The 14040-nt window shown below is 38.9% G+C and overlaps 1 protein-coding gene across 1 annotated transcript in view; it reads right to left on the bottom strand.

Moving 5' to 3' along the window:
- The window catches only part of LOC115427536 (tectonic-1-like), a 36850-nt gene extending 28874 nt beyond the window's left edge, over positions 1-7976 (bottom strand). Inside the window, exons 1-3 of the mRNA XM_030146120.1 lie at positions 7676-7976; positions 5132-5249; positions 6-139 (exon numbers count right to left, since the gene is read on the bottom strand). Coding sequence (XP_030001980.1) covers positions 6-139; positions 5132-5249; positions 7676-7961 — 538 coding nt within the window. The 5' untranslated portion in view covers positions 7962-7976. The remainder of the gene's footprint in view (positions 1-5; positions 140-5131; positions 5250-7675) is intronic.
- Between the last annotated feature and the right edge of the window lie 6064 nt (positions 7977-14040).

Here is a 14040-nt window from a genome sequence, read left to right as displayed (position 1 = left end):
CTTACGGTTCTGGGATTGAATGCAGAAGGCATCATATTTGGTCTCTTTCTGGACAGATGACTGCAGCTCTGAGTAGCCATCAACTTTACTCCTTAAAGCATAAGACGCCACATCACGGCTGCACAGCTGCCCACTGCCACTGCAAACACACAAGTACATACACAAAATTATATAATGAACATCACCGCCGACTGGCAGGACACATCGCTATGGAAACGTAATGGAAATTCTTGGAACCACATAGCACCAATTTTAATGTCAAGCCTCAACATTTAATCAAGTAACTGTCAACTATTCAATTAATTAACAACTAGAATATTTGACAGTCTACAGTAATTGATGATCAGTATGAGTAATTTGTTAAGTAAACGTTTACTGTTTTCTGGTTTCCTTCCTCCTCTGTGACAATCAACTGAATATCTTTGGCATTTTTGAATTCTATATGAAAGAGGTCTTTAGAGGACATCACTTCCTGTCTTTCTATAGACCAAACAAGTAATTAGTGAATTAACAAAATAATTAACATATAAAACTATGAAAATTTGATGTTTCCTTTGAGGTACATTTGTTAAAATGCATAATATAAACATAAGTTAACTGAATTTAATTGTATATTTGGATGTTGAGATAAGATTTTATTCTAGTGTTAAATATTCTACCTCTACATTTCTGTTTTGTTCTTGGTAAGTAATCGCCATATTCTGACAACAAAATAAAACAGATAAAACCACAAATAACTTCAATAATAATATACGTTTTGTTGTTTACATCTTGATAGATAAAAACTCAAATTATGTTCACTTTGTTCATTATAATTTAATGTGGTGAAGATTTAAATAAACAAAATGACAACTATATCATGATCAAAAGCATGGTGGCATACAAAGACACAAATAACTGTCTGGTTTCTTCAGCTTTCACTACGGACCAAAAGTCAGACATTTCAACTTGAACGAAACAATGAACTAGGGCTGCACGATTTTGGAAAAAAATAAAATCCAGATTTTTTCCTCTAAAAATTCGATTTTCGATTCCGATATTTGGGTAAAACTACAAAAGACAACAGAGATCGGCATGTCATTTTCATGAGCCGCCTGCAATGCAAGGCACTGCTCCCTACCTCAAATCTGTGAAGGTATCATGGATGGGCCCACAGAAGTGATACCAATGTAAGTCAGTGATAGCCATCAGTCATACATGCGTGGACCACGTAAGATGAGTGATCCCCATATGGTTATATTAAAATTGGGGGATCTGTGCATGGAGGAGACCGACCCAGGACACGCTGGAAGGATTATATCTGTGGGCTGGCCTGGGAAGGCCTCGGGATTCCCCTGGAGCTGGTGGATGTGGCTGGGGAGAGGGCTTTCTGGGCTTCTCTGCTGAGACTGCTGCCCTCACGACCCAGACCCGGATCAGACGAAGACAATACGAATCTGTGTGTGGACAACATAAGATGAGTGATCCCCATGCAGTTATATTTGAATTTGGGGATCCGTGTGTGAAACCACAGCTTACATTGGTATCACTACTGCAGACCCATCAGAGATTTAATGTCCATGGTCATTACACAGAATTCTGTGAAAGACCATTTTCAGAGTTAAAAGGAGGAGTCTACGGTAGCCCGGAGGCCCGGTGACACGAGAGAGATTAAATCAATTTGACAATTTCCCTTTCAAAAATCGTCCTACTTAAAAAATCCATTTTCAATTTAAAATCAATTCATTGCGCAGCCCTACAATGAATTTATAATTCTTAGTTGTTTATTATTGATGTTGCCTGACTGAAGAGTTTTATTGTGGTAACATTTATGGCTGTCACCCAGCCACAGATGGATAGATGGATGGATGGATGGAATAATACTATGGTACATAAACACAAAACAAAAAAATTTAGTTTAGAAATGTGTTTTTATTTTATTTTATTTAACCTTTATTTAACCAGGTAAGTTAGTCGACAACTGATTCTCATTTTAAATAACAACCTGGCCAAGAGATAGATGCAAACAGAATGAACAACAGAACAGTTTACATGTACAACAAACAAACAAACAAACAAATAGGATAGGATGGACAACAGAACAGATTATATGTACAACAAATCATATAATGTCATATAGCAAATACAAAGGCTAAAAACGGGTGCAGTGGTCCTGAAGTGTAACTCTCATTGACCTTTGAAATGAGAGCAGTATGAATGAGGTGAGTTTTAGGGATTGTAGTAAAGAATTCCAATCAGTGGCAGAAAACTGGAATGAGGATGACCAAGAGTGGTACGGGCAATGTGGAGGTTAATGAAACCGCTGAAATGAAGAGTGTGGGTGGAGTTATGAATGGTGAGTAGTGAACGCAGATAAGGTGGTGTTTTAGCAATGAGGGTTTTTGTAGATGTACAGACACCAATGTAATTGTCTGTGGGAGAGAAGAGAGGACCAGTTCACCAGTGAGGATAGACTGCAGTGGTGAGTGTTGTAGGGAACTCCGGTAGCAAAGCGGATGGCAGCGTGGTAAATGGTGTCTAATTTATGGAGAAGTATTTTTGAAACTGCTCTGTATATCACATCGCCATAATCAAAGAGTGGAAGGACTGTCATTTTAACAAGAAGGAGCTTGGCGGAGTGAGTATTGAGTAAATGAAGATTTATTGTGATAGAGAAAGCCGATTCTACTTTTAACTTTGGACAGGAGAGAACTGATGTGTGTTTGGAATGAGAGTGAACAGTCAAGCCAAATTCCCAGGTACTTGTAACAGGACACGAACTGAATCACAGAGCCGTTAAGTGAGAGAAGTTTGACTGGACATTCAATTTGTGGGAGGTTTCTGTTGAAGACCATATAATTAGTTTTGCTTATGTTTAATGACAAATGAAGATCAGAAAAAGCATGTTGACTGTTACTGAAGCTAATCTGTAGTACAGTCAGGGCAGTGTGGAGGGAGGAGCTGGATGTATAGACAATGGTGTCATCGGCATACATTTGGCTATGAAAGTTGTTTACAGCATGGGTTATATTGTTGATGTAAATGTTAAAGAGTGTTGGACCAAGTATTGAACCTTGCGGGACACCTTTATGAATTTGCAAGGGGTCTGAGAGAAGACCCTCCACCCTCACTGACTGCATGCGCTCAGAACAAAAGCTTTTGAACCATCAATTCAGAAAGACCAATATTTCGTAACCTTTCCAATAATATGAAGTGGTTGACAGAGGTCAAATGCCCTAGCCATGTCTACAAAAACAGCAGCACAATATTTTCTGTTGTCAACAGCACACACTAGGTGTGTAACGGTACAGAAAAATTTCGGTTTGGTATGTTTTCGGTACAGGGGTTTTTGGTTCAATGCATTTTCAATATGTTTTCAGTACAGTGAAGGAGACCGATTTCATTAAAAAAAAAAAAAAAAAAACTTTAAATATGACCGATTCTCACAAAACAATGCCGGCACACCGCTCTTGTTTTGTCGACTTCTCTCTCCATTTACTTAACTGACAGGGAATCCGAAATGCTCCCAAACTAGACACCTTAGAGACAACAGAGGGTCTTACAACTCTGGCTAAATACCTGTGACGCTGCTCTGACCTGCCATGCTGGTTCACATTCAGCATGTGTATGGTGTGTGTACTGCTTAGACGTCCGTCTAGGATATCAAATATTGCACATGGGTTCCACTTGTGACCATCCTGCTCATACTGTGTGCATTCCGCTTCAAGGTTCATGTGGAAACTTAAGGCAAGTGTTTGCATTCTTCACATAGGCTACATGTGTTTGTACCGAAACGGTTTGGTACAAATGAGTGCACCGTTACACCCCTAGCACACATAATATCATTCACAACTTTAAGTGTGGCAGAAATGTAGCTGTGCCCAGATCTAAAACCAGACTGCAAGGGGTTAGAGACATTATGGGTCTCCAGATGGTCTATGAGCTGTTGATTGATCAGTTTTTCAAAATTTTTGGAAAGGGAAGGCAGAAGAGAAATGGGTCCGCAACAGTTCAAGTCAAAGTTATCACCTCCTTTAAAAAGTGGGATGACTGCAGCAGATTTCCAGTTTTGGGGGAATGCTCGAGACTGCAGTGATAGGTTGAACAAACCACAGATGGGAGCTGCAATAACGTAAGCTCCAATTTTCAAGAAGGGTCACATCTGGCAGATTTTTGGGTGTCCAGGCTGAGCAGTTCAGTCAGTACATCAGTGTCATGTATGGGTTAAAAAGAGAAAGGAGTAGGTCCAGAGCCAGGTGGATGAGTCACAGATCCTGAGATGACCAGAGAATCCATCAGAGGAGGTGTATTAGCAATGTATGTACGTCCAGCTTTGACAAATATTTGTTGAAGCACTGAACCATTTTAGTTTTGTCAGTGACAATTATACCACCTGATTTAATTACAGAGGGGAGATTTGAGGGTAAGGTTTTGTTTTCAAGCATCTGGAAAGTTATCAAAAAATTTTTTGGATTTGTACCATTGGTGAGCAGCTGCTGTTTGAAATAACTAGTTTTAGCTTATCTTATAGACTGGGTGCATCTGTCTCTAAATGTCCTGTATACCTGCCAGTCGGATGTTTTGTTAGAGGTCCTAGCTCTTCGCAATAGTTGATGTTTCTGATGAATAAGCTCTGATAGATGAGGAACGATCCAGGGGCTGAGGCAATTTTTAACTCTAAGTTTCTTAAAAGGAGCATGTTTGTTGAGAATAGCAGTAAACAAAGTTGTAAAGTGAGACCAAGCAAATTCAACATCAGGGATGAGACTTATTCTGTGCCACTGTATGACTGCTAGATCATACAGAAAAGCCTGTTCATTATGTGTCTCAGCAGGTGTTTGAAAACAATCCGTGGTGGGTGTCTTGAAGTATTTGCGAACACAAGCTATGCTACAGTGGTCACTAAGGCTTTGACAGAACACTCCAGATGTGTACCCGTCAGGTCTATTGATGAGTATGACGTCGATCAGCGCGCCAGAGTTTGCCTCACAATAATCAGAAAAGCTAACTGTTATTTGTACTGTAGAAACTTACTGTCAGTTCATGGAAAACATGTGATTTGCCTGGAGTGACTGAGGAGTACTGTTCTGTTGTAAACATGCCAAAGAGACAGAAATACTGATGTGCAGGATCATAAAGCTGTGGGACTCACCTGACACTGTGGACAGAGCAGCCCGTGAACAGAGCCACCTCTTCACTACACTGTCTGTCACAGCAACAGTTGGCATCACACACATCCTGGTGGTCATTACAGGGACACAAGATCACAACTGACACACAAACAGAGGAAACAGAGGAAGGCCCAAGTTAGAAAGACATCCACAATTTAGTCTGGGTATACACAACATTTCTCTGTATGTTGCTCTGTTTACTTAATTTTACTCATATAAAATGTTAATTTTGAACAAATACTTCATTCATATCATTTTAATAGTTTTGAATGGTCTTTCTCTGAATTAGTAAAATGCTCTGATTTTTGGGATTACCTTAACCCTAACCCAAACCTTAACCCTAACCCTAAGTGTTTGTCATGTAATGACCACGAAGAAGATAAGTGTCCAATAAGAGAAGTATAGATGAAAAGACAAAGGTCTGTGTGTTAGAGGCCCTTCTAACAACTTCGTACAAAATACAGAATTGAATGTCATACGGATTCAGTAAGGAAACTGAGAGCAGAATAGTGAACTGAGTCAAGAGGCTTTAGGGGATAAGATTCTAGATTCTGTTCCTCTAGTCTAAGACTGAGAGAGGGACAGCTCCTATTATAACAATTAAGAGGACAATTTGATCTCTTTTTGTAAAAACATGAAGTTTTCTCATTATGATGTTAAATGTTCAATATAAGATATTTATACTATATAACTTTCTTAATATTTCTCCAATGTGGAAAAATGTAGACTGTTTAAAACATCTTGCTCTAAAAAAAATCTGAAAATTTGTTTTGTTAGCATTGAGTACTAGGCTGACACATGCATTTTAGATTGACTCTATCGTGCTGTATCTTTTGCCAATAGCAGTCAGTCAAATCCAAAAATCAGCCTTTAAAGCGTAAAAATGATTTGATATTACTGTGATATTGATAGATGCAGACTGATATGGAAATGTTTATTGTAAAAACATTTTTACCATATCACCAAGCTGACTGAAATATTACTTACCCAGGCAAAAAATATTTTTTTACCCTTAAATTTTGAAACTTTAAGTTTCAAGCTAATAGAAAATATGCAACTAGGGACACTTACAATATACATACTAATCATTAACAGCTTTGAGATTTTCCACGGTCCCATCAACTAACATAGGTTTTCACATGAGTTTTTAAAGAAAATCCAGGACACAGACTGACCCAGTGTATACTGTACATGTGTTTATGTAGCCTATGTATAGCTGTAATCCATGTCCATACTTTGTACCAGGAGGTTAGTGTAGTATACAGGGTGGGGAAGCAAAATTTACAATATTTTGAGGCAGGGATTGAAAGACAGTGTATGACCAATTAGTTTATTGAAAGTCATGAGAATTTATTTGCCACAAGAAAATTTACATAATAGAAAATGTTCTTATTCTATGTGTCCTCCTTCTTTCTCAATAACTGCCTTCACACACTTCCTGAAACTTGCGCAAGTGTTCCTCAAATATTCGGGTGACAACTTCTCCCATTCTTCTTTAATAGTATCTTCCAGACTTTCTCGTAATAGTTTTGCTCATAGTCATTCTCTTCTTTCCATTATAAACAGTCTTTATGGACACTCCAACTATTTTTGAAATCTCCTTTGGTGTGACGAGTGCATTCAGCAAATCACACACTCTTTGACGTTTGCTTTCCCGATTACTCATGTGGGCAAAAGTTTCTGAAAAGGTATGGATAATAGTGTTAGGTATGATTATGACATCAATATATGTTTGGTTTCAAAACAATTGACGTAGTGCCTGCTGAGAAAAAACAACTAAATGTTCATTGTAAATTTTGCTTCCCCACCCTGTACATGACTGACATATTTTAACCTTTGTAGTTGACAGGTTGTTAGTGATGTCATGCACTTTATTTAAGGACAGCACTTTATTTTGTCACTGATATTAACTTCTTACTTGAGTATTTAGTTGTTTAACAAAGTTTGTTAGGCACTGGAACTGTTCTGCACGAAACGTAATTTTGTTTAAGGGAAAAGAGTATTTTATTGCCAATTGCAATATCTGTTAAATATCGAATTGAATATTTGTTTAAGAAACTTTATAATATATTCTAATTGTTGTGCACCAAATGCTCTTGTTAAAGGAAAGAAGATGTATTTTATTGCTGCAATAAATAAGAGCCATAGTTCGTTTTGTTTGTTTTTCGCAGTTCATAAAGTGTCTAGTCAACTACTTGTTACAGTAGTCGATGACTAGTCAACTATTAAAATAGTCATTAGTTGCAGCCCTAATATCTGCTGTGCATATGTATATGTGCTGGCTTAAGGCTAAGAAAGTGCTATCTAACTAAAGACACCTCAGATTTACACTTGACTCAGTTTAAAGTGAACGTCCACTCTAGTCAATTAGGCCAAATTCAGCACATTAGAGGCTATTCTTTACATTCGCATTTTCTCCGTGCTATTCGTTGTTCTTGCTAATACAGAAGCAGAGTTAGTTGATATCGGTTCATCATTTTCTTCATTTCGTTTGTGCTTTTTTTTTTTTTTTTTTTTTTTGTTACCGTCGGTGACTGAAGGCAGCAGGCGTCCGGAGACGGGCAGCGGTTCGACGGGTAGGCTCAGAACTGGCGGCTCCGCGGTGCCGGAGCTCGGTGTGGGGGTGGTGGACCCAAATGGTGTGTTCTCCGTGGTTGTGTAATTATCCGTAAAATTATACATGTCATTCTGATCAGCAAATACAGTTGTATTAAACCCGTAGCTCGTAGTATTTTCAGTAGCGGCCGCATCGGATAATATCCAGAAAATGTGTAAAAGCACAGACCGAAACATGGCCGATGGAGCTGCCATCTTTGTTTGGTCGTTGCTATGGCTCTTCTTCTTTTATGAAATAGCGACTTTGCTGAAACGAAACTTTAGCGCCTCCCTCTGGTCAGTGCGGTGGCCAAGAGGTGCGACAGCCCAAAAAATTATCCACTTTAAGAAAAAAAATAGAATCAATGGCCCTGTAGTTTACCGGCCAAATTAAAAGCTTTGGGAAATGTATCCAGATGCCATTTATTATCACTCAGTTATGTGTATTTATTATGTTACAGAAAGAGCCCATGTTTTGGCCATATTCCAATCAGATCTGTAAAAAATTCAAATTCCAATGTGATATCACTGATACTTACTGATTTATTGTATCAATCCACTTCCTATCTGTTATAATGGGAAAATTTTTCAAAGTCGCACCAAATCCAGAATCAGATCCGGATGGAAATAATTTCAATACCTTGTGTTGACGTCATCATAAAGAAGCTATACAGTCGAGGACAAAATTATTAGCCCCCCTACAAAAATGTCATTGTTTTAAAGGTATTTCCTGTGTGCTTTTACACAGAGCAATACATTTTTAACACAGCGTTTTTAGATATCCTAGTTTTATTTTGGATGCTTACATGATTTTAGTTGGCACACAGAAATGAAAATATTCCACAAAAAACAAAAAGTACCAGGGTCAAAATTATTAGCCCCCCTGATCCTAATAGTCAATTGTGTATCCTTTTTGCTGGATAAAAGCCTGCAGTCATAGTATTTTTTTTATTACAAGTCTCTGACACTTTTTTTGAGGAATCCCAGCCCATTCTTCTTTGGCAAATCTTTCCAGCTCCTCCAGATTTGGTGGCCTTCTGGAATGGATGTTCTTTTTTAGGTCACCCCGAATATTTTCAATGAAATTTAAGTCAGGGCTCTGTGCAGGCCACTCAGTTACATTCACTTTGGTCTTCTGAAGATAGCTCTTCACCAAGAGAGATGTATGTTTTGGATTGTTGTCATATTGGAAGATGAAGCAATGACCCAGACCCAGTGTTACTGCTGACTGCTTAAGGTTTTCTTTCAAAATCTCCACATCTTTCTTTGTTCATGATTCCTTCCACCTTGACCAGATTTCTAGTTCCAGATGCACTATAGCATCCCCACAACACAATACTCCCACCACCATGTTTCACTGTAGGGACAGTGTTCTTTGGGTTCTATGCCTCTCCCTTTTTTCTCCAAACATAAACACTGCCTCTATGGCCAAAGAGCTCTAGTTTTGTCTCATCAGACCATAGGACACACTTCCAGTATGCATAATGTTTCTCCAGGTTGTCCTGAGCATATTTAAGTCTGGCTTAAAGGTGTCTCTTCTTCAAAAGTGGAGTTTTTCTTGGTCTGCATCCTCTCAGTCCATTCCAGTTCAGAGCTATAGTGACTGTCTTCTTAGAGACTATGATTCCTGATGTGGCCAAGTCATTCACCAGTGTCTTGGCAGTTGTTCTGGGGTCTTTAGACCCATCTCTCATTAGTTTTCTTTCCAGGGTCTTTGAAATCTTTCACTTCCTATCTCTGCAAGGCTTGTTCTGTACTGTGTGGCTGTTTTTGAATTTCTGGATTATACTTCTCACTCCAGTTCTTGACACTTGGAAATGCTTGGATTGCTTTGTGCACCCCTCTCCTGCTTTGTCTACATCAATAATCATTTTTCTTGGGTCCAAACGGATTTCTCTAGTTTTGGGCATGGTGCTTTCTCAACTGACAGCTCAATGAGCCATACTGAGGCTTTTATACCATGTTTTAACTTAAATGTTAAGTGAAATCACTTGATTCACCTGATTACTTTTAAACACATCACCTGTGAAGTTACAGCACATCATTGCACAAAAGTGGTTTGTGCCATGACTTAATAAAGGGTCATTTCTTAAAGGGGGCTAATAATAATGTCCCTGGTTATTTTAGTTTTTTTCTAAATAATGCTGTTTTGCTGTGCAAATATAAATAATTTGTGCCTTCTAAAGAAAACTAGTATGTTCAGAAATGCTATGTTGAAAATTCCTTGCTCTGTTAAAAAAGTACTTAGGGAAATCTTGAAGAAACTTAAAATTTCATGGGGGGCTAATAATTTTGTCCTCAACTGTATACCAAGTTTGAAGTCAATCAGAACTGTAGCTTCGGAGAAGAAGACGATAGAAATTTTTTCCCCATAAGAGCCCATGTTAAATTTTCCATAAGTTCCTGGATCCAGAAGAAGATCCTGATCAGCATGTGGCCATTATGTCTTGGTCATCTCCCCATCAGGACTGTAGAGTAGAAATTTCAACTTGATATCATTTATATTTACTGAGTTATTGCATTGATCCACTTCCTATCTCTTATAATGGGGAAAGTTTTCAAAGTCACACCAAATCCAGAATCAGCTCTGGATCCAAATAATTTCACTAACTTTTGTCGACATCATCATAAAGAAGCTGTATACCAAGTTTGAAGTCAATCGGAATTGTAGTTTTGGAGAAGAAGACAATTGAAATTTTTGTAACGGACAACAGACAACGACAGACGACGACAGACAACGACAGACAACGACAGACGATGACAGACGACGACGACGGACGCCGCATGACAACAATAGCTTACAGCTTCTCGGCCGGTAAGCTAAAAAAGAGATTGTGATTTAGATAAGAAGAAGTATTTGAAAAAAAAGAAATGCACCCCTTAAATAAAAACACACTTGCATGGAAAAAAAATCTACCTCCTAAAAAAACATTTAATAAAAAATTAATTTGTACAAAGAAATATACGGAAGCGTATTGCATTCACAAAAAAAAATAATTTCGGCTCTGTTTTTCTGAATTAATGAGATAATTATCTCATAATTACGAGAAAAAATAAGTTAAAAAAAAAATCGGCGCTGTTTTTCTGAGTCTATGAGATACTGTTTCCTGAAAAAAAAAAAGCTCTGTTTTTCTGAGTTTATGAGATACTGTTTCCTGAAAAAAAAAAAGCTCTGTTTTTATGAGTTTACGAGATAATGTTTTCCGAAAAAAAAAAAAAAAAGCTCTGTTTTATGAGTTTACGAGATACTGTTTTCCGAAAAAAAAAAGAATTAAAAAAAAAGCTCTGTTTTTATGAGTTTAAGAGATACTGTTTTCCGAAAAAAAAAAAAAAAAAAAAAAAAAAAAAAAAAGCTCTGTTTTTATGAGTTTACGAGATACTGTTTCCCGAAAAAAAAAAAAAAAAAAAAAGCTCTGTTTTTATGAGTTTACGAGATACTGTTTTCCGGAAAAAAAAAAAAAAAAAAAAAAAGCTCTGTTTTTATGAGTTTACGAGATACTGTTTTCTGAAAAAAAATAAAATGTGGCTGTGTTTCTCTGTCAGTGGGACAGTGGTCCCTGGTCCAGGCAGGAGCTCCTTCTATCTGTGCCGCTGAAAGCCTCGCGGGGGAGCGTGAAGTTGTTTCCGTTCTCGTAACCGGTTCCGATTACGGATCATGGAACTAGTTTCGTTCACAGAAATCAGAACCAAGCCCCGCTTCGTGCACGGATCAAGCCCTTCAAGCACACCGGCGCTCAGAGCCTGTAACCCTGCTTCCTGACAGGGCACGACCGCGGTGATGGGAGTTGGCATTAATGAAGTCAAATAAAATGACATTCACCAGCATTAAAGAAAATATACACAGCAGAAGAGTGCAAATGTGGATTGTCAGGAGGGAGGCGGAGGACATGACCGAACCAGCGGGGGCGACGTTGCGCGGCCAGGCTGGATGCTATGGACGCATATTTTCTTTAATCATGGTGAATGTCATTTTATTTGACTTCATTAATGCCAACTCCCATCACCGCGTCCTGTCCTGTCAGGAAGCCGGGCTACAGGCTCCGAGCGCCGCTGTTCTGTCGAGTTGAGCCCGCACACGCCAGCCCAAAGCATCCAGCCTGGCCGCGCAACGTCGCCCCCGCTGGTTCGGTCATGTCCTCCGCCTCCCTCCTGACCATCCAACAAGAGCCATCCTTCAGTTTGACCCAAAGGCCGCAGACTGGAAACGACCACAAGGCAAGTCCCGCACCCGATGGCTCGACGTCATTGCAGGCGACCTCCAACAACATGGAGTTACCATGGAGGACGCAGAGCAGCTGGCACAGGACCACCAGCCATGGAAAACACTGGTTCACCTGGTCGGCCCAATGCACCGGGACAGGACACCCGCCCCATGGCAGGAGTCCTAGTAGTAGTGGTAGTCATTAATGCCAACTCCCATCACCGCGTCCTGTCCTGTCAGGAAGCCGGGCTACAGGCTCCGAGCGCCGGGGTTCTGTGGAGTTGAGCTGCTCCGTCCACCCGCTCCAGTCCGGCTTACACACCGGGGAGCGGATAGCTGTCCACCTGGACCTGATGGAAAGTTATTGGAGGGGGGACGAACCGGTACACCAAGCCGCTCCTCCATGGATCTAGTTCTGACTAATGCTTTCCATCAGGTCCGACAAATAAATGAATACACATTTGCACTCTTCTGCTGTGTATATTTTCTTTAATGCTGGTGAATGTCATTTTATTTGACTTCATTAATGCCAACTCCCATCACCGCGGTCGTGCCCTGTCAGGAAGCAGGGTTACAGGCTCTGAGCGCCGGTGTGCTTGAAGGGCTTGATCCGTGCACGAAGCGGGGCTTGGTTCTGATTTCTGTGAACGAAACTAGTTCCATGATCCGTAATCGGAACCGGTTACGAGAACGGAAACAACTTCACGCTCCCCCGCGAGGCTTTCAGAAGCACAGATAGAAGGAGCTCCTGCCTGGACCAGGGACCACTGTCCCACTGACAGAGAAACACAGCCACATTTTTTTTTTTTTTTCAGAAAACAGTATCTCGTAAACTCATAAAAACAGAGCTTTTTTTTTTTTTTTTTTTTTTTTTCGGAAAACAGTATCTCGTAAACTCATAAAAACAGAGCTTTTTTTCCCCGGAAAACAGTATCTCGTAAACTCATAAAAACAGAGCTTTTTTTTTTTTTTTTTTTTTCGGAAAACAGTATCTCGTAAACTCATAAAAACAGAGGTTTTTTTTTTTTTTTTCGGAAAACAGTATCTCGTAAACTCATAAAAACAGAGCTTTTTTTCAGCAAACAGTATCTCATAAACTCAGAAAAACAGAGCTTTTTTTTTTTTTTTTTTTTCAGGAAACAGTATCTCATAAACTCAGAAAAACAGAGCTTTTTTTTTTTTTCAGGAAACAGTATCTCATAAACTCAGAAAAACAGCGCCGATTTTTTTTTTTAACTTATTTTTTCTCGTAATTATGAGATAATTATCTCATTAATTCAGAAAAACAGAGCCGAAATTATTTTTTTTTGTGAATGCAATACGCTTCCGTACAATACGCTTCCGTAGTAATAAAATAAACCTGTATGATTTTTTAAAAAATAAAATAATCTCCTCAAAAAAAACAAAAAAAAAAGACACAAAAAAGGTCTCAAAATAAAATTGTGCAACATCAAAAATGATATTTATCCAAAAAAAAAAAAAAAAAAAAAAAAAAAAAGAGTGTTTGAAAACATAAAATTTTATATGCCTAAAAAAGTACGGAGCCCATTAGGGGACATTGAGGGGGAAAAAAAACTAAAAAACTAAAAGATATGGTCAAGTTTGCAAGATTTTGTGAGATCTCACAATACTTTTATGAGGTCTTGCAATACCTTTTGCGAGATTACGCAATACTTTTGCGAGATCTTGCAAAACTGCTTTTATTGAGAGTAATGTTCTTCCAGGTCATCCATGCTCAGAACGAAAACAAAGCAGACATGACAATGGAGTAGGAGAAGTTTATTGAGTTTTATTTTGACCTGAGCCTAAAATACAAAGATATTAAAACAGTGTTTCGCAGTAGAGACATCTAACACGATTCTTCAGGGGGTGAGGACTGCCCCATGGCAAAGCGTATTTGGATCTTGCAGTCCTGGTTGATTTCATTAAGAACCAAATGCAATACTCCGTACAGCTTCACGAATATAGATGGATCTACGCAAAATGCAGAGAATGCGGACTACGGGTGAGGAAAGAGGATGTGAGATTGGCATTAAAGAAACTGTACATCCATCTATACCCATGAAGGAGGAAGAAGGTCTAGAGTATTTCAGT

The sequence above is a fragment of the Sphaeramia orbicularis genome, chromosome 10 (assembly GCF_902148855.1).
Source record: "Sphaeramia orbicularis chromosome 10, fSphaOr1.1, whole genome shotgun sequence".
NCBI classification, from domain to species: Eukaryota; Metazoa; Chordata; class Actinopteri; order Kurtiformes; family Apogonidae; genus Sphaeramia; species Sphaeramia orbicularis.
Note: the sequence above shows the minus strand (reverse complement) of the source record. Positions and strands in the feature narration are given on the sequence as shown.